Source organism: Chiloscyllium plagiosum, chromosome 7, assembly GCF_004010195.1.
Source record: "Chiloscyllium plagiosum isolate BGI_BamShark_2017 chromosome 7, ASM401019v2, whole genome shotgun sequence".
In the NCBI taxonomy this organism is placed as follows: domain Eukaryota; kingdom Metazoa; phylum Chordata; class Chondrichthyes; order Orectolobiformes; family Hemiscylliidae; genus Chiloscyllium; species Chiloscyllium plagiosum.
In genome coordinates, this window is record NC_057716.1 from 51,080,158 (window position 1) to 51,102,201 (window position 22,044).

The 22,044-nt window shown below is 41.9% G+C and overlaps 1 protein-coding gene across 4 annotated transcripts in view; it reads left to right on the top strand.

Moving 5' to 3' along the window:
- Positions 1 to 22,044, top strand: part of erich2 (glutamate-rich 2) — a 251,326-nt gene that overhangs the window by 19,962 nt on the left and 209,320 nt on the right. For 2 of the 4 annotated variants that reach the window (XM_043693703.1, XM_043693706.1), the window contains exon 3: positions 12,890 to 12,938. The exons of the other annotated variants lie outside the window; for them this stretch is intronic. In XM_043693703.1, the coding sequence (XP_043549638.1) occupies positions 12,890 to 12,938 (49 nt within the window). The remainder of the gene's footprint in view (positions 1 to 12,889; positions 12,939 to 22,044) is intronic. 4 annotated transcript variants of the gene reach the window in all.

Sequence of the window (22,044 nt, forward strand, 5' to 3'; positions counted from 1 at the left end):
TTGAAGACCTTCAGGAGCTGCTCACATTGCTTCACGCTCCAGAAGGTGACATCGAAGTAGCCTGCCCCAGGGAAATCCTGCAGGCAGTACACGTCTGCTGCGGCGAATCCACAGCACTCGAACAACACCTTCTTGACGAACACCGTCCGATCGACTGGTGTCCGCTCCTCCACCTTCTTAACAGACACCCGGACGGTGTTTCGAACCCCCTGCCCAGGGCTGCGCGCCGCTGTTGAGGCCATAGCTCTGAGGTTGGCTGGTCCCTGAATTGGCGTTAGGCCGAAGCCAGCATGAAGATCCACCAATAGCAGGTCAGCACAACCAAACGATCCTCCAATGTCCAATCCCGATCCAGCGATGATCTCCACTAGCTCTGATGACTCGCAACTCGACCCCTGTCCTGATAAGAACAGACACTTGATCTTAGCCAAAAGGGCGAAATGCAGGTAAAGTGTTGCTTCACCTGGAAGGCCCTCGGATACTGAGGAGGGTGGAGGTAAATGCACAGGTGTTATACCTTCAGCCATTGCAGGGGAAGGTGCTTTTGGGCTGTGGTGGGGTGTTGGGAGTGAAGGAAGAGTGGACCAGAGAGACTAGTGCCTGCAGAAGGCGGACAAGAGAGGAGAGGGATTTTGAATATGTGTCTGGCGGTGGCATTTTGCTGGAGGCAGCAGAAATGGTAGCTGATGATCTTCTGGATGTGGATGCTAGTGCAATGGTAGGTAAGGAGAAAGGGGAACCCTATCGCTGTTGTGGGAGGGAAGAGAGGGGGTGAGGGAAGTGCAGGAAATGGGTCTGACCTGGTTGAGTGCTCTATCGACAACAGGGCTGGGGAATCCTCAGTTGAGAAAGAATGTGTGCATTTCAGAGACTCCCTTATCGAAGTTGGCCTTATCGGAACTTATGCAATGGAGCCGGAAGAACTGGGAGAATGGAATGATCTCTTTATAGGAAACAGAGTGCAAGGATGTATAGTCCAAGTAGCTGTGGGAGTTGGTTGGTTTATAATGAATATTAATGGCCGGTCTGTGCCCAGAAATGGAAACAGACATGTCGAGGAAGGGAAGAGCGGAGTCAGATAGACCAGATGAAAGTGAGGGTGGGGTGGAAGTTGGAAGTGAAATTGATGAACCTTTCCAATTTCAAATGACATAGGGAAGTAACATTGATGATATTGATATATCAGAGAAAGAGTTGTGGTTGGGGGCTAGAATAGGACTGGAACAAAGAATGTTCCAAATACCCCATGATGAGATAGGCATAACAGGGGCCCATGTGAGTACCCATGGCCACCCCTCTGACCTGAAGAAAATGAGAGGAATTAAAAGAGAAGTTGTTGAGGGTGAGGATGAGTTCGGTCAAGCAGTGGACGGTGGTGTTGCGTTGGGACGGTGGGACGGTTCAGGCCTTTGCTCCAGGAAGAAGTGGAGAGTCCTGACGCCATCCTGGGGGGAATGGATGTGTAAAGGGATTGCATGTCCATGGTAAAGAGGAGGCGGCTAGAGTTTGCAAACTGGGAATTCTGAAAATGGCGTAAAGCATCAGAGGAATCACAGATGTACATGAGCAGGGATTGAACCAGGGGGAAAAGACTGAGTCACGGTCAGAAGACATGAGTTCTGTGGGACAGGAGCATACTGAAACAATGCTGCCCGGGCAGTCCTGTTTGTGGATTTTCAGAAGGAGGTAGAAGTGAGCTGTGTGAGGCTGTGAGACTATCAGCTTGGAGGCTGTGGGTGGGAGATCGCCAGGTGAAATGAGGTCAGTGATTGTCATTGATACAATGGCCTGATCTGCCATGGTGGGGTCATGTTCCAGGGGAAGATACGAGGAGGTATCTGAGAGCTGGCACTCAGTCTCTGCAATGTCAAGGTCAGTATGGCAGACTACACCTGCACCACTCCTATTGGCAGATTAAGTAACAAAGTCATGGTTGGATCTAAGCACATGGAGTGCAGTCAGTTCGGAGGGAGATAGGTTGGATGGGGTGAGGACGGCAGAGAAATTGAGGTGACCAGTGTCACGTTGACAGTTCTCAGTGAACAGATTGAGTGCAGATGAAAGGTTAGAGGGAGGGATCCAGTTGGAGGGAGAGTGTTAGAGCTGTGCGAAGGGACCTGTGGGACAGGGAGAGGACTCTTGTCCAAAGAACTGGGCATGGAGGTGAAGACAACAGAGAAGAGTTCAATGTCATATTGTACATGAGGGATGAAACTTAAGTTGGAACCCACGTGAGGTGAGTCTGAGCTTGATGCAGTCACTGAAGACGTGGCTGTGGAACATTCTGTGATCCAGTCCTATCTGGCCTCCACCCACAACTGTTGCTCAGATATAGCAATGATACCATTGGTACTGCTTTCCTCTCTCATCTGAAATTAGAAAAGTTCATAAAGGTGGGGACGCAGAGGGATAAAGCTGAGACCTTTGCTGTGTATAGAACGTTCAGCATCAGAGAGCGGAAGATTAGGTGGGATGGTGAAAACCCGACGAGTTGGGGATGGGGATGGAGTCAGAGGGAAAAGGAAGAATGTTCCAGAAGGCTATGGGCGTTTCTGAGTTTTGCATTTTGTGGGCCTTGATGCCAGAAAGGAAAAAAGAAATGTTCTTGTTAGCATGGTGAATGAATTGGAGGACAAAGTGGAACTGCAGAGTGACGTAGCCCTGAACCAGTATGTTGCGATGCTGTTGGAGAGAAAGGTCGAGTGTATATGTGACACTGCATGGCATTGAGTGTAGATCTCAAGATACAGCGAGAGCAGCTGTCTGTGGAATGTTGAACATCACAGAATTACGTATGAGCCGAGAGTGTGTTGCTAGAAATACACAGCAGGTCAGGCAGCATTCGAGGAACAGGAGAATCATGGATTCCCTTGCTCCTCAGATCCTGCCTGACCTGCTGTGCTTTTCCAGAACCACACTCTCGACTCTGATCTGCAGTCCTCACTTTCTCTTAGGAGTTACCTATGATCCTGGTTGAAATCAAAGCACAAGGGATAAAACTTCAGTTGGAATCCACATGGGGTGAGTCTGAGCTCAAGGCAGTCACTGAGGAATGCGATGTGGCTGTGGAACATTTTTGTTTTAGTCCTATTCTGGCCCCCACCCACAAGTGATGATACCATTAGTGCTGTTTCCATCTCTCGTCCGAAATTGAAAAAGTTCATCGATTTCACTTCCAATTTCCACTGCGCCCTCACTTTAGCTGGTCAATCTCTGACTCCTCCTTTCCCTTCTTCGACATGTATGTTTCCATTGGCCACTAATATCCATTATAAACCCATCGACCCCCACAGCTACTTGGACTATACATCCTTGCAACCTGTTTCTTGTAAAGACTCTATTCCATTCTCCCAGTTCCTCCGTCTCCAAGCATATGTTCCGATGAGGCCAACTTTGACAAGGGAGCCTCCAAAATGTCCACTTTCTTCCTTAACTGAGGATTTTCCAGCACCTTTGTCAATAGGACCCTTGAGCAGGTCTGACCCATCTCCTGCACTTCCGCCCTCACCCTCACCTTCCCTTCCGCAACAGTGATAGGGTTCCTCTTGTCCTTACCAACCATCAAACCAGCATCGACATCCAGAAGATCATCACCCACCATTTCTGACACCTCTAGTGAGATGCCACTGCCAGACATACATTGCCCTCCCCTCCCTTGTCCACCTTCCATAGGGACCATTCTCTCCAGGACACCCCTTTTCACTTTTCCTTCACTTCCCTCCGCAGTCCCACAGCACCTACTCCTGCAACTGCTGAAGGTGGAAGAACAACACCTCTTTTTCCACTTGGGGACCCTGCAGCTCTCTGGACTCATATCAAGTTCAATAATTTTAGGGCCTGAACTCCCCCATGTCCTAGCTCCCTACCACACACACCAGGCCTTGTTATCACATAGTCTGCCATTAAGCACTACCTATTATTAGCCACTAACAGTCTCCATTTACAGCTATTCATTCTCCAAGACAGATTGTTATCAACTCCTTTACCTGTCCAATTGTTCTTCTCTCTCTTTGAGCTCTCTCCCGAACTAAATAAGAGGTGAAAAAAATGTGATGCTGTAAATCAGAAACAAAAGCAGAAGTTGCTGGAAAACCTTAGCATGTCACAGCATCTATGAAGAAAAAATCAAAGTTAACGTTTCGGGTCCAGTGATCCTTCCTCAGCTTGGGCTTTTGCCCGAAATGTCGATTTTCCTGCTCCTCGGATGCTGCCTGACCTGCTGTGCTTTTCCAGCACCACTCTAATGTTGACATTTTCCTAGCTAATATCAGTTCTGAGGAAGGGTCACTGGACCTGAAATGTGAACTTTGATTTCTCTTCACAGATACTACAAGAATTGCTGAGCTTTTTCAACAACTTCTGTTTTTGTTTCTGTTCCTACTTATGGTTTACTTCTTATCCCCTGCCTCCACCCTATCTTTTGCATATAACTGTAAACTGACATTTTCTGAGCTACCATCAGATCTGAGGAAGACTCACCGGGTCCTATTGACAAAGTATCACAGATACTGCCAGACCTGCTGAGCTTTTCCAGGAATTTCTGATTTTGTTTCTGATTTACAGCAGCATCTGCAGTTCGTTTGGTTTTCATGAGCAGCAGAGGCCCATTTAAGTTAGCATTTTGAGTCTTTAATGTTCTAATCTGAGCCAAAACGCATGGTGTTCTTCTAGGTCCCACAAGGAACCTTGGGCTCTCTCTTGTCCCAGACATTCTTTCCCCCTTCTAATTGTTCCTTTTATCACATCTTTGCCAGGCTCATAATTGACTCATAATTCTGTTACAGTCAGCATTCTTGGCATTCCCTTCCCATTTAGCCAGGAGTTAGTTTTTGATTGTTTACAATAAATCTGTGTATTAGCTGAATGGTTTAGATCGTCACCCCTCTTAGACCTCATTTGATACTGTTTTGATCAGAGTTAATTTTTTCCATTAGATGTACAATAATAATTTTGAAGATATTGGGTTGGATTGCACCTCTAAAAGTTACATGATGGGATCTGATTCCAGAAACTTCCCCTGACCCTTCTACAGCTCCACTGCTGAAGCTGCAGAAGAGTTTATGCAGTGAAATCTTACCCCACATTCCTGACCTGGCCATTGCAGATATAAGCATCTTCCAATCACCTGCAATTTGTCATGGTTGAGTCAATGTCTCAAGAGCCCCTGGTTCACAATCCTCTCAGAAAAGTATGAACAGTGGTCTGGTATGAAAATCTTTTGGAAGATAATTCCATACTAATTCATGTGCCACTCACTCTCTATGGCTGCCCATTCTTTCCATGCCAATTTACAACCCCAACCCACCCCACGACTTCTCATACTCTCCATGCTATCTCTTCGCTTTTAACCACTCCAAACGGCCCATCATACCCTGTATGTCAACTCAAAGCAAATCTTTGCCTGTTCATCTAGTATAAAACTATAAACCAATTAACCTATAGAAACAGTGTTATGTGTGGTGATGGTTTAAAAAATAGCTACTCCTAATTTCCTTTTAAAAAAAAATCAACTGCAATCTTATAAAAGTCTCAATCAATTGGTTTTTAAAATATCAAAACAGAAACTCTTTCTCTCTGGTAGTCTTTCGAAAACCAGCGTTATAACTCACTGGGGTGATGCAATGGAAATTGAGCCCCGCTATTCCTGGAATCATCACAAAAGTTAAAGTTTTTTTTATAAGGTATGCATACTTTCCTGATTTACCTGAATTTTAGACCCAGGTTGATAGAAAGTATCGAGACAAAAAAAACTGCAGATGCTGGAATCCAATGTAGACAGGCAGGAAACTGGAAGAAAACAGCAAGCCAGGCAGCATCAAGAGGCGTAGAAGTCGATGTTTTGGGTGTAACCCTTCATCAGGATCTGAAGAAGGATTGCACTCAAAAAGTTGACTTCTACACCTCCTAATGCTGCCTGACTTGCTGTGTTCTTCCAATTTCCTGCCTGACAGAAAGTATCGATCAGGTTTCTGTGCTAAACAGGAATTACTATTTATTACACGGTCCAGCTACAGGTTTAACACAATTAATTAAAACCCTTATAAGCTCCCCCTGATACTCAGACTGGGAAAATAGGTTATTAGGCAGAGAAGAAAACTTGGAAAGATAATTCAATAGTCTTTGTTCCAGGTCCTTTGGTTGAGATGATCCGTATGATTCCTCTGCTGGCTAGCATGTTGCTTCAATTGTCTTTTTCTGATGCTTCCACTTGTTGGTAAGAGACACAAGATGGCTGGTTTACTAATAAAAGGTCTTTGACTTATCAGTTTAAAATTAACAGCTTATAACAATTATCACAGGGTAAGTAAACTGGTTTTCTTCAAGTTCAAAGTTAGTTTTGACTTCAAAAAATAGAGAGACTGCTCCTGAGCTGGGAAAAACTGAATATCTTTCTCTCTAATTTGTTCTCGGTTCCAAACAATTCAGTCACTTGAGAACCAGTGACACAGTTTTTGGCAGGTAAAAGGTCTCTGGCATCAATAACCTGTCACTAAACCACAGACCATTCAACTTGTTGTTACAAAAAGAGTTGCATCAGTACATCCCGTCGGATCCAAATCATCTGGAACTCAAACTTCAATTACTGCTTGTTCAAACAGTTATTTACACAATTCCAGGGATGAGTGTCGGTTTACTTTCTATCCAAACATACAGCTACCTTTTCAAATACTGGCTTTAAAACAGCTCTTCCTTATTTCAGTCCACAGTTCCTAAAATAAAAAGACGTAATCCTTATGCCAGAATGAGCCAGTGGAGTCTTTTGACATGTCAACATGGCCAACAGTTTACAAGATGGCGGAGTTATACACTCCAGTCGGAGTTCCTCTGCTCACCAACAGTTCCTAAAATAAAAAGACGTAATCCTTATGCCAGAATGAGCCAGTGGAGTCTTTTGACATGTCAACATGGCCAACAGTTTACAAGATGGCGGCAGTTATACACTCCAGTCGGAGTTCCTCTGCTCACCAATTCCTTTTCCTTTTCTTTCGTGTTTTCCCTCTTTGCAGCAGTGTTTTCCCCCCCCCTCCCCTCGCCCCCTGAAGGCGAGACAAAGGGAAGCAAGTTATGACCAGAGCCCAAAGCAGCAGCAAAGTGAGTTGCAGCAAAGCCTGGAGTGGAGCAGAGCAAGCGCAGGCTGAGTTGTTGGGCTGAGTCCTGGTGCAGGGAGTAGAGTGAGTCATGTCCGGAACCTTTGAGCAACAGAACAACGAGTATGAGCCAAGTCCCAGAGTGGGGAGCAAAGCAGGTTGTGGCCCGAGCCCGGAGCAATAGTAGAGCAAGCACGGGCCGAGTCCTAGAGTGGGGAGCAGAGCGAGTTGTGGCCGGAGCCTGGAGCAGCAGCACAGCGAGTCCTGGACAGAGGCCAACACATGGAGGCAGCATGGCGTCGCGTTTTAAAGCCCAGCAGGCATGGACTCATGTTGATAAAGGACTGCATTTTGGGAAAGCAAATCTTAGCAGGACTTATACACTTCATAGTAAAGTCCTCAGGAGTGTTGCTGAACAAAGAGACCTTGGAATGCAGGTTCATAGCCCCTTCAAAGTGAAGTCACAGGTAGATAGGATAGTGAAGAAGGCATTTGGTATGCTTTCCTTTATTGGTCAGAGTATTGAGTACAGGAGTTGGGAGGACATGTTTCGCCTGCACAGGACATCGGTTAGGCCACTGTTGGAATATTACGTGCAGTTCTGGTCTCCTTCCTATCGGAAAGATGTTGTGAAACTTGAAAGGGTTCAGAAAAGATTTGCAAGGGTGTTGCCAGAGTTAGAGGATTTGAGCTATATATAGGGAGAGGTTGAACAGTCTGGGGCTGTTTTCCCTGGAGTTTTGGAGGCTGAGGGGTGACCTTATAGAGGTTTAAAAAATCATGAGGGGCATAAATAGGGTAAATAGACAAAGTCTTTTCCCTGGGGTTAGGGAGTCCAGAACTAGAAGGCATAGGTTTAGGGTGAGAGGGAAAAGATCTGAAAGAGACTTAAGGGGCAATTTATTCACGCAGAGGGTGATAAATGTATGGAATGAGCTGCCAGAGAAAGTGGTGGAGGCTTGTACAATTGTAACATTTAAAAAGTATTTAGAAGGGTTTGGAGGGATATAGGCTGGGTGCTGGCAAGTATGACTAGATTGGGTTGGGATAACTGGTCGGCATGGAAGAGTTGGACCAAAGGGTCTGTTTCCGTGCTGTACCTCTCTATGACTCTATGATTATAACTTGAGTACTTTAAAGACACTTTTATTTTCATTCTAAACTTTTAAACTCTGTATTCCTGGGCATCTTTAATTTTATTATTCCAATTCTGTGAAAACACTTAAAAGTATCTGCACCTAAGTACCTTGTACCTAAGATGATACTAAGAGGTGACATGATAAGCTTTTCACTGCACTCATTCAAGTGCATGTGACAATAAAGGCTGTTCTACCATTTGTCCTGTTGCCCTACAGCTACCATACAGTTGTGGCTGACCCGAGCACACTCCACCCCATCATTGAATCTCCTGCTGTAAGTGTATTAGAATGATTTACAGATTCACGATCACCCTATTTGCATGTGTTATGACACACCTATATGTCTATAAGGACTGAAGTTTGAACTTGAACCAGAGCTTCTGGCCCAAAAATACAGACACTACCACTGCACAATATGGCCTTCCCAATGACAAAAACTTTTAGTACTTGATACCTTATTATCTTATGTAAGTAAATGTTCAGCTAGTGACAAAATAACTCACAAAGAAAAAACTTGTAAATCTGTCAATCAAACAAAGATTTTCTTTCCGTGCACTTGCTCCAGTAAAGTAAAGCCTTAATGGAAATCTGGGCTCTCATCTGATTCTCATGGGTGTATGAAAGTAATTTCAAAGCACTGAGGTGAGAAAGACAGTTTCAGTTTATTTCAGCAGTAAAATAACTATTTTAAAAATTTGCAAAGCTTGTCATCAACACTCACATGCCATTAATAAATTTTAAAAAAGACTTCAGGCTGTTGGTCTGTTCATTATTGGGAACCCAGCATGAGAAAAGGGTAAGAGGTTCAGTGAGCCAAGAGAGGTAGAGTTCCATGATGAAGGGCGAGGTGGTTGCATGGTTATGAAGCCAAGACTATATGTAGGTTAAATGTGAGAATGGCATCTAACTTACTCAAGAATATAATGCAGGTTTGACATTCAATGGTGTTACCATCATTGAATCTTTACTATCACATCCTGGGGGCTACCATTGACCATTATCTTAACTACACTTGCCATTTCTGCATGGGATCCATGTTTCACGAACTTGATTTTTGAAGAGGTGACAAAGAAGATTGATGAAGGCAGAGTGGTGGAAATTGTCTACATGGACTTAAGCAATGTATTTGACAAGGGCCTCATGGTAGATTGGTTAGCAAGTTTAGATCACATGGGATCCAGGAGGACGTAGCCAATTGGATACAAAATTGACTTGAAGGTTGGAGACAGAGGGTGGTGGTGGAGCGTTGCTTTTTGGACTGGAGGCCCATGCTACAAGGATTGGTACTGGGTTCACTGTGTTGTACCTGCCAGACAGTGTGTTTAAGTTCTTATATTCAGAAAATGATGTGTGAGTCGACTCATATGAAGAATAATATTCATTTATTGAACACAATACGAGAACAACAAATATAGTATGAACTAATGATATACACGGCTACTCTATCTTATACTTAACTTTGTATGATCATATAACACCACACTGGAACTTGGCATGGCTCCACATGGTGATGTCTTCTTCGTCTTCTGATGGTGTTAGAGGGTTTTTCTCTTTCGGTGGTTGTTCTCAAGTTACCGCCCTGAGTGGGGTTTTGTGGTGATTCTTATCCTTCCAAGTCTTCGCAGCTTTTGGGAGGCTCTTGAGGATCTGCCAACGGATTGATCAGGTTTGATTACCCTGATCAATCAAACTAACCAGGTGTTGGGTGGCAGGGTGGCCCTTATGCGTCCATTATGGTAGGTGCTGGATGCACGTAGTCTCCTCCAAATAGGGCGTTGGCATCTCCATGTCCAGTGAATGACTTCGATGCATTTTCCCATTCAAGTTCAACTTTAGGTGCGTATTGCAGAGTCTGCAATGTCAAGTTTTAATGCAAACCATCTGTAGACAGCTGCAGCCTGTCTGAATTCTGCAGTGTGTGGATTGACACAGTCAATTTAGTCAAGGCTGGCTTTAATTTCTCATCATGCTTTAATTTATGGCCACTTTATTGAAGTTCATCATAAATAAATTATTTTGGGTGGCCTGTTTGCTTTTTGTCATTTATGTAAATGATTTGGATGTGAAAATTGGAGGAATGGTTAGTAAGTTTGCAGATGACACTAATATAGGTGGTGTAAGTGGATAGTGAAAAAGATAAGATGTTGAAGGTGTTAGCCCCCTGTGTTTCCTGTATGTGCCATAATGTTTAGACTGATTCTAATCTAAAAAGTGAGTTAACAGAGTCTTACATGGATTCATGCAGTTTTTGAGCTAAGTTGTAACTCTGCAAGGACAAATTGCAAAACTTGAATTCAAGGTTTCTGGTTCAGAGGCAGGGATGCTGCCACAATGCCTCAAAACCTGCATATCTCTGTATGTAGCAATATTTCAGTTTATCTGGCCTTGTAATAGTTTGAATACAAACTGAACAAGGAATTGAATTTTTCTAAAGTCTATTAAATTATTTCTTTATTTGAAGAAATGCTAAGCTGAGAAGGAGAGAGGCAGACATATAGAAAAAATGAGGTGGGAAGTGACTTTACATGTTGCTCATTATAAATGATGTGAAGGTGTACCAAAAGTATTAGAGAGCATGGTGGCTCAGTGGTTAGTACAGCTGCCTCACAGCGCCAGAGACCTGGGTTCAAATCCAGCCTCAGATGACTGTGTGGAGTTTGCACATTCTCCCCGTGTCTGCGTGGGTTTCCTCCGGGTGCTCCAGTTTCCTCCCACAGTCCAAAGATGTGCAGGTTAGCTACGCTGAATTGGCTATGCTAAATTGCCCATAGTGTTCAGAGATGTGTAGGTTGGGTGCATTAGTTAGGGGAAATGCCGAGTAGTAGGGTAGGGAAATGGGTCTGGGTGGGAGACTCTGTGGAGAGTCAGTATGGACGTGTTGGGCTTAATGGCCTGTTTCCACACTGTAGGGTATCTATGATTCAATGAATTCCATACTGCACCATTTCTGCAACTGGTATGATTAATAAAATCAGATATACAGTTATGTAAGTGAGTATTAACAGTTTTAAATGAAATGATTATGTATAAGGGATGATAAGAAAAGAGATCTTCAGGGACCCTGTAGACTCATGCTCTAGCTCAATTTGATTTGGTGTCACTATGACATAGCTCCTTGTACACAGTAGCTAGTCTTAGAGTAAAGTTTTAGTTAATCATTCACTCCACAATGTGGTCATCTCCTTCTTTCTCTGAGTAATGGCTATAGCAGTTGTTTGAGCTAGCTTGTGACCTCTTTTAATATGTGAAATATGCATAGGACTCTGACTATCATTTATGTTAACACTGAGTGAAGTGTGCACAGTACATGCACTGTTGGATATCAACTGGCTGTCCAGTTGAAGAGTATCCCCATAAGTAAATAGTATTCTTGCTTGTCAGCAAGATAAAGTAGTAAAAGAGTGCTTCGTAGCCTCATGACGCCAGCTTGAGCCATTGCTGCACTGGCTACCTGTCACTCCAAACTTACCTCCTCCTGATGGGATGTCAGAGGCTGCTGAGGCTCTGTTCTCGAAGAGACCAGATCTCTCTCGCTGTCAGCTGGTTGTCTACACACCATTCAGAGTGAAAATTCATTGAAGGTATTATCTTGTTGCTTATTTATAATTGGAAAACTATTTGGGTAAGTAAAGTATCAATTATTTGCTTTGAATGGTAATGTTACTAATAAAACAAATCATTTTGATATTACAAGAATATTTTTATTGCTAAGTATACTATTGACTGCTTTTTGAGGTAATTTCTGCTATTACTTATAATTAATAAAAAGACATGCTATTACAAGAATGAAATTTCTAAATCTTCCTTTACCATTCACTTTTTAAGGAATACAAAAATTACTGAAGCTTATGTTTGGAAATGGGAATGATACTATAACTGTCCCATGTTTTTAATTTTCATGAAGGTGAAATGAGTTATGTGGATAGTAAAATATATATTTGTTTAAGCAGCTGTGATAGTCATTGCTGTAACAAAAGCATTTTTTTTCAGGAAATTACCACAAAATAACTGATTTTTGTTGACAGATAATGGGCTAAATATTGTATGTCCCTCTGGATGTGCTTTCAGAGGGGTGGGCTCAACCCATTTTTAAAAGTTTTAACAGTGTCGGGAGCAATGGGTAGTATCTTTGAAAGGTTCTTTTTGCAATTGATAACCCCTATCCTCGCCTTTCTTTCTACCTGCCATACATCAAATCATAGTGCCCCACTCCCCCAAAGTCCTTTCCTATTCAAAATCCTGGATTCAGGGTTCCATTGGGCCTCCTTTGTGGATGCGGCTGCAGTCTCAGCAGAGCCACCTATGGAGCTTTAATGCAGATAGGATTGTTGGAGGTGTCAATTAATCCAGTGGTTGGAAGGAGGAGGCAGGGTAGCACGAATTGATCCTACCTGCAACACTTCACCCTCAGAGCTGCAGGGCAGGCTTGTCCTTGGCCTTCTGGCTTGCTACTAACTTTTCTTCCTGTGGTGAAAGGAGTGGGCCAGCTGCAAATTTTTGCTCCACCGCAGTTAGACCTGCCTTTGCTATCAATCCCTCAAGAACTGAAAGTCAAATAATCCAAATTGGATTGCTTTAACTTTCGGACTGTCAACTTATAATTGTGCTGTTGTTTTTTTCATGTATTTGTCTTTGCAATCATATTGTTAACCTATTTAACAGAGTTCATCTCTTGGACCACCAGGAAGATTGGAAGAACTTGTTCCAGAGGGTAGGTTGTAGTTTTTGTTTTTTTTAAGCAAATCTGTGGTTGGTATTATCAAAGGAATACATTTTGCAAAAAATAAATCATCTGCAAGCAGTAATTATTATGTAAATGTATGGCATTTCTTAAGGTTTTGGGAAGGGTGAATGATATGTGGTACAACAAGGCACAAAGGGGTAGGGGATGTTACTTTAATGCAAGGTGGCTGATTTATCTATGTCATTTTTAGAGTTTGGGTTTTAAATAGTGCACATGGGGTTAGTTACTTTTAGGAAGGATTTTTAAAAAATCTGGGTTAAACAGTCCTTCTGGAACAGTTGCCTGGAACAGTGACCTAATCCTATCTCTTAGAGATTATGGGAACTCTTTGAGTGGTAAATGAAGATTGTTTGTATTGTGCTGTTTTATGAAAATGAGTGTAAACGTTGAGGGCCATTAGCTTGATCTTGTTTCAGATTGATTTTAGTTTAGAAATCCAGAGATTAAAAGTTTTATGGCAGTTTGGAGAAGAACCTGACTTGGGTCAAAAGCAACTGTAGTTTCTCTCCTGAAAAGGAGCTTAGAACAGTTCAGAGAAAGTTTAGATTGTGCAAATTCTGATCGCATGTATTTGGTTCAAAATCTGCAGGTTATTAAAAGGTTAGAGATCTAAAGTGCAAGTTTTATGAGTATTTTTGTAAGAAGATGTTACAGGTCACAGGAAAGAACTAGGAAGAATCAGTTGCATCAAATTTAAAGATTTGAATATGAAAGGATAATGTTCCTTTCCAATACCTCCCTCTTTCCCGCCTCTCCCTCACCTTTGATAGTCTGCATTCCCCTTAATGGGCTTTGCAAGTAAATGAGGAGAAAGTGAGAACTGCAGATGTTGGAGTTCAGAGTTGAAATGCTTGGTGCTGGAAAAGCACAGCAGGTCCGGCAGCATCCAAAGCACAGTAGAGTCGACCTTTCAGGCCTAAGTCTTTAATCACGAATGTGGGTTGGGATGAGGTTGAGAATGGGGCTGAGAGATAAATAGGAGGAGAGGTGGGGCTGGGGGGAAGGTAGCTTGGAAGGTCATAGATAGATGAAGGTGAGAGTGATGGTAATAGGTCAAAGCAGAGGTTGGAGTGGAGAGGTGGAAAGGAAGATGGACAGATAGGACAGTTCAAGAGAGTGGTGCCAAGTTGGGGGGTTGGATCTGGATTAGGTGGTGTGGAGATGAGGAAACTGGTGAAATTGACATTGATGCCATGTAGTTGGAGGGTTCCAAGGCGGAAGATGAGGCATTCTTCCTTCAGGCGTGGGTGGCTAGGATTTGGCAGTGGAGGAGGCCCAGAACAAGTTAAGTGCACACCTCCCACCAACCCACCCTCCACTCCCAGCAGCTTTCCTTGCCACTGAAAGAGATGTAAAACCTGCACCCACACCTCTCCCCTCATCTCCATCCAAGGCCCCAAAGGATCCTTCCACATCCGGCAGATATTTGCCTGCACATCCAAACACCTTATCTACTGTGTCTGTTGCTCTTGATGTGGTCTCATCTACATTGGAGAAACAGGATGACAACTCACGGAACATTTCAGAGAACATCTGTGGGACACACGCACCAAACAACCCCACTGCCCTGTGGCCAAACCATTTCAACTCCCCCTGCTACTCCGCCAAGGACATGCAAGTGCAGGGCTTCTGCCCAGAATGTCAACTCTCCTGCTCCTCAGATGCTGCCTGACCTGCTGTGCTTTTCCAGCGCCACACGTTTTGACTCTGCATGTAAATGAATCAATTGTAAAACATGGGTTATTTACTGATGATGTTTAATAGGTGAAAAAAATACCATGGTTGATTTGGTGATGGGAGGATAAAAAGTCTTTAATTCTGTGTAAGAACACAGTGGGCGGCACGGTGGCACAGTGGTTAGCACTGCTGCTTCACGGCGCCAGAGACCTGGGTTCAATTCCCGACTCAGGCGACTGACTGTGTGGAGTTTGCACATTCTCCCCGTGTCTGCATGGGTTTCCTCCGGGTGCTCCAGTTTCCTCCCACAGTCACAAAGATGTGCGGGTCAGGTGAATTGGCCACTCTAAAATTGCCCGTAGTGTTAGGTTAAAGGGGTAAATGTAGGGGTATGGGTGGGTTGCGCTTCGGCGGGTTAGTGTGGACTTGTTGGGCCGAAGGGCCTGTTTCCACACTGTAAGTAATCTAATCTAATCTAATCTACAGCCATTCTCTCATCACATCTAATCTAATCTAATCTAATCTATTCTAATCTAATCTAAAAAAAAACACTTGTAGATATAAAATTCTCTATGTTTTATTCGAAGTTGAATTTCTACTTGGATTTGAATTGCTGTAAAGTGATGGCGTCGGAGAATAAATTAGAACTTTGTTTTACTAAGATTTTAAAGGCATTTTTATTTTGTGTTCTATATTTAGATAACTTTTTTTTCTTTGTTTTCATCTTTCATAAATTTCTGGTATGCGGTTGAAGATACTTTGCAACCTCATGTAACTATGTTTCAGTGAATGACCACTATATTCACTAACAAAAAGTGATCTATCTAGCCAATTTCATTCTGGGATCTGATTTGTCCAGTAGTACATTCAGCTGAGATCATAACAATACAATGGATAGGAGGTAATGCATAGGAAAAAGGCACAAAATGAGATGACACTGAGGGAATGGCAGATTAAGGGAGCTGTTGGAAGCGTTGAAGTGGGGAAGCAATAGGAGTGGAGGAGCAAGGAAAGGAAATGTTAAGACTAGTAAACTGTAATTTGCTATCATCCCATGGCAGTACAATTTCCTGCTATATGCCCTTTCCAAAAAATGGAAACACGGATGGAGGCACAAAATTGAGAGAATAGCAAAGGTGATAGCAAGATATGTGAAACCCAAAAATAGATAAGGAGAATGAATGAAATAGTATTAGAAACAGAATAGACAGATTTAAGAAATTTTGTTTTATTATATAAGTAATCTAATTTTTTTTAATGATTGCCAGACATTCCAATGGCCAGAGAATCACTGGAGCAATGCAGATTGCAGTTGCACCTCAGTTCTGACTCGGTTGAGTTTAACTGTTGTCCAGGAAGAGTTGGGGATTAACTTAAACTCTCCTATCTTACTATTAAACTGAACTCCTATCTTGCAATTGATCCAACTCCCCACTGCAGCGAAACCTCCCTTGAGATCTTACAATCTTGGGTCTCTTGGCAACTGTACCTGAGCAGACCACAAACTCTGACCTGACTCATCCAGAACTGACACAGCAGTACCCCATTTCTCCTTGTCGTTCTGACCACCTCCTGAGCTCTTCACCATACATCCCTCACTGGACTTGGCCCCGCCTAACATTTCTTCTCATCGCAGCAGGACTTGAAAAGCTCTGACCCAATTGGCACACCTGCTACCTCCACCTCCTCACCTACCCAGTTCCCTGGACATAATAATTCATTCTTGTCTTGATGCCCCGGCCATTTTTCCAACCCATTAGTCCTTACACCCAGCCAGGTGACAGCCAAACGTAAGATTTGCAGACCCCCATCCCTAAACTTCTGCTGGACCCAACAAAAGCTAGAGAGACATTCCCCTCCTACCTGCCTGACCCTCCTTGGAACCAACAACTCCTACTTGTCTGACCTGACTTCTTTCACCCTTGGCTAGATCCTAGCTTAGCATTTCCCCATTTTATCCTTGCAATTTGTAACCCACCACTGCCCTATATACAAGCATAAGTGGAATGGTAACAAGTTGAAACTTAATTCAATCCTCCAACTCATTGAGAAAAAGTAATTAAATAAATAATGAACATTTTAAAACTTCCTTAAAAAAATAAATGGACGTCTTAATTTGCCAAATTGTCACTTTTCTGCCAATATTGGCAGTATTATTGTTTAATGGAATGTGCAGCATTAGTTTCATATTTTTTATTTGTGCTGAATCATTAAAGGTACAATGTCATTGTTTAGTAACTTTTAAAACAGCATCTTTCAAGTAATTAAAGTCTCCATCAGATTGCCTTAATCTGTATTACCTAATCTGTGTGGATCTTAAAAATCTAGATTCTGACCCTTTAGAATATTCTTTTCCTTGCCAGTGAAAGCTATCTTCTCCAACCAATTGTTTCCTCCCCTCCTAACTGATACAGTACTAGGTTTTTAAAAATTTTTTACTCATGGAATGTGGGTGTCACTAGTTGGTCAGCATTTATTGCATGACGCTAGCTGCTGTTGAACTGAGAGGCTTGCTAGGCCATTTCGAGGACAGGTGAGAGTCAACCACATTGCTTTGGGTCTGGAGTCACATGTAGACCAGACCTAGTTAGGGTGGCAGATTTATTTCCCCAAAGGGCATTAGTGAGTCAGATGGATTTTTCTGACAATCAGCAATGGTTTCACAGTCATCAGTAGATTCGTAACTCCAGACTTCTTTTTGTTAGATTCAAATTCCAGCATCTGCCATGGAGGGATTTGAACCCAGGTCCCCAGAACATTAGCTGAGTTTCTGGACTAATAGTCGTGCAATAATACCATAAGGCCATTGTCACCCCTAAATTGTATTGTATTCCTAATTTGAAGAGTTGGCCAACCAGTGGAATGATTGCATGTAATTTTATACTTGCGAAACCATTTAGTGAATGATAGAAATGGAACTAGCATTTTTTTTTAGATCAGATTCCCTACAGGGTGGGAACGGGCCATTTGGCCCAACAAGTCCACACCGACCCTCTGAGGAGTAACCCGCCTCCTTACATTTACCCCTGACTAACACACCTAACATTGGGCAATTTAACATGGCCAATTCACCTGACCTGCACATTTTGGACTGTGGGAGGAAACCGGAAGAAGCCCACACAGGCAGTCACCCGAGGTGGGAATTGAACCCGGAGTCCCTGGTGCTGTGAGGCAGCAGTGCTAACCACTGAGCAACCGTGCCGCCCCATGGAATGTATACAATTCTGTATTTATTCAGAACCGCACATTACAACCATGCACCAAAAAAATAGAATTTCAGTCTATCTTTTAATTATTTTTCTGATCAACCTGTTCAGTGATGTTATTACACACTTCTGGAATAGGTGGGACTTGAACCTGAGCCTCTCATTCTAGTGGTAGGGACTCTGCCTCTGCACCAGAAGAGCCCCACCAGGCTGTCTTTTATAGGGATTCAAGTGAATCACCAGTTAACACCCAGTACCTGCACGCAATGTACAATCTAACTGATTAAAATATTTGATATGCCAAACCAAAACTGCAAAGTAAATTAAACCAAAGTTCTGTACTACCATACAAAACATTATATTGTGAGATGTTGTTCCTCTAGAATTTGTAACAGTTTTTGAATATACACATTTGTTTTCACTTCGATAGGTGATGACTTGCATTCATTCATTTACTTTGAGAAATTCCTCTCCAGCATTTGTTTCATACCAAGCGATTTATAATCTTTTCAAACTTAAGACTTTTCATAAACTGCATGGTATCCCACAAGGACCAATTATTTACATAATATTAAATCAGTATAAGTCTTCACTATGACCATTTAACAAAATTTTACTTAAAAATATTTGACAAATGGAATCCCATATTCACTGTCTCCCTGAGAGCCAGAGTACTTTCAACAAAATGTATTTTCTTAGTTTCCAAAGCTAATAGAAAACATTTCCTGTTCTTACCCATTAGAAATATGATGAAATCAACTGTACTCCATTATCCATCAAGAAAATTAGAATGTCAAGGATTACTAAATGCTTGCTAAATGGTCTAGTTACTTATTCTTTGGTCACTTAAGTGCAGATTTATCTATATTTAATTTCTGAATGTTTCATTTGCACTTAAAACATTACTGACTTGAGTCTTTTATTTTAGGACTTAATACCAGCACATTAAAATTAATATTTGGTCTAATCTGAGAGCAAAACCAGTTTGCCCGATCAATCAAACTTTGTAACTATTCACAGACAACCCATTTTTATCTACTTACACTTCCCACTATCAGTTTTTCCCCCTACCCCCGATACTATTACAGAGGAACCTTGATAATCTGAACGAGATGGGCAGGCAGTATTTCATTTGGGTAATTGATTATTCAGATAATTGATTTGACCTTAATCAGCCATACTGATCTAATGCCGTGTTCTACTGGGGAGTTTGTTTAAATCATTCTCTCCGTGCCTGCGTGGGTTTCCTCTGGGTGCTCCGGTGTCCTCCCACAGTCCAAAGATGTGCAGGTTAGATGAATTGGCCATGCTAAATTTCCCGTAGTGTTAGGTGCAGGGGTAAATGTAGGAGAATGGGTCTGGGTGGGTTGCTCTTCGGAGGGTCGGTGTGGACTTGGTGGGCCGAAGAGCTTGTTTCCACACTGTAGGGAATCTCATCTAATTTTGATGAGTCTGCTATTTAAACAAACTAATCTTTGCAATCTGGAAGTTGCAGGTTAAACTGAGAAAGACATCACATAAATATATGAAATACCAGCATTACACAAGATCCTGAAAAACCTCTACAATCACAAGAACATTTGTCAGTTTCTATGAACACAGTGTCACGATAGAAAGACAGAAGCACTGCCTCGCGCATGCCTTTACTTTCTCGGCCATTTTTTCATGAATGGCACTGTAAAGTGAAGGGAACAAAGCACTTACTTTTCAAAAGGCTGTGTATCTAATCCTTACATTAAAAAAATCCAGTCACTGTTGCTTGAGATGCTTGTGTTTCTTTATTTTTGCCACCATTTTCACATGTTCTTCAGTGCAGGTAATCTGAATTCACTTACCTCTTTGATGTAATGTTTTTACTGGACCTTGAGATCTTGTTTTAATAATCTGAAATTTGGATAATTGATATTCGGATAGTCGAGGTTCTACTGTTCCTAGCCCTTTGGCTGCCTAACTGTTGTTCTCTATCTCTGGGCTCCATCTCCACCTATTCAATCACTCATACCATCTTTTTCTAGTTGTTATCAGTTCTGAAAAAGGGTCACTGGACTCGAAACATTAACTCTACTTTGACTTCACAAACACTGCCAGATCTGCTTAGTTTCTCTTGCAATCCCTGTTTTGTTTGTAAATGCTGACTCTTTTTTAGATCATAATAATCATGTATCACAAAGATGCCTGAATGTTTTCCTCGTTGGTACCAATAAAAAGTTGTAGGGTCAGTTTTTAGTTGAACATTTTCATTTTTCAACAAAGTGGATGTCACTGAAAATAGCATAATTTCAAGCATCAGTCAAGTGATCGACACATTTAGAGTCATAGAGTCGCAGAGTTGTACAGCACGGAAACAGACTCTTCAGTCCAACTTGTCCATGCCAACCAGATATCCCAACCTAATCTAGTCCTATTTACCAGCATATCCCTTGAAACCCTTCCTATTCATATACCCATCCAGATGCCTTATAAATGTTGTAATTGTACCATCCTGCACCATTTCCTCTGGCAGCTCATTCCATACATGCACTCCCTTTTTATATCTTTTTCCTCCAACCCTAAACCTATGCCCTCTAGGTCGAAACCCTTCCTATTCATATACCCATCCAGATGCCTTATAAACCCATCCTGCACCATTTCCTCTGGCTGCTCATTCCATACATGCACTGCCCTCTGTGTGAAAAAGCTGTCCCTTTTTATATCTTTTTCCTCCAACCCTAAACCTATGCCCTCTAGGTCTGGACCCACCCCCACCTCATCCTGTCCATGCCCCTCATAATTTTATTTGTTTAGTTTCCATAGTTTATTTCTGTATCTGCTTCTTTTCAAAACAAACTTTCAGCAATATCTCCGTCAAACGTATCATCAAGGGTAAATACCACGTTTATGTTCATTGATACAAAAGAAAGAAAGAGCTAAAGACATTCTAAGATCACTTTTCCAGCTGGAGGAGAGAGCACTCTAATATCCTCCAGTAAGATACAGATGTTCTTCAAAACTCCTGATACTTGGCATCACTTTTGCTTCTGGTCAGAAACAAGTACAGTTCATATCCATTTGTCCTTGATTTAATCTATGATAAGTATTTTGTCCTTACAGTGTACTATTGTGGATAAACTAAATCTGGTCTATAAAATGTAGAATGACAATCTTTGTATTTAAGCCATACATTTAGATCAATGGCACCAATCTTGTTAAACCCAAGTGTGTGTAATAAGCTATGGTGGCATCCTTTAATACTTTTGTTCACAGATTTCAAGCATCAATTCCATGCACTTCGATATTTCTGTAATGGTCCTTTAAGTGAAATGCAATCAAGATTATCTGTTCAAGTGTTGGAATGGAATTTGAAGCTACAGCCTCTAGAGAGTGCAAGAGAATTACCAAAAAAACAGTCTGATATTCTTTTCTATTACAGCAATAAAATGCTATACTGTGGATTCTGGAAACCTGCAATAAAAACAGGAAGTGCAGGAAATACTCAACAGTTCTGGCTACGTGTGTGGAAAGAGGAACAGAGCTAATGTTTCAAATCCAATATAACACTTCTTTGGAACCCCAGCATTCTGAAAAGGAGAATCATATTGGATTCCATTTCTGTTAGCTTCATATACTTCAACCACACCTACAGCAGGATGGTTTAACCTTCAACAAGTAGAATGAAAACATGTAACTTTAAGGCAACTTGCTTTTTAATCTGATTCTGATTGCCTGATGGGGAAAATACTTGTGCAATGCTCTGATGAGAAACTCTGGTACTGTGGAGATACCAATAAATATCTTAACTAGGGGAACCACCAATCCATTGATCTTCCAAAAATAATCACTTTATCATGTGCTATGTCAATTTTACTTTGCGCCTATTTAATAGAAGATTCATTCAGCGGCATAGCGATCTCAGTAGAGATTATATTAATACTTTTAAAATGACTGACATCAGCTACTTTACATGGAATTATAACCTCAGGAATATTTTTCAAGGCAGCAGATGTCTCTCTTTCCAAGAACTGAACATTGGTTGAAACCAATAGTCTGATAATATCGGACAACTCAATACTATCCAGCAGTTTAAAAGCTGGTGCTGATTACAGTATTAAAATGAAATTAATCTTTGATGCAATCTTTTAAAGTTCATTTTATATTTTTTCCATAGTATGCTTGTCTATTGAAGATCTTTTGAAGATCGTTCTTAATCATAA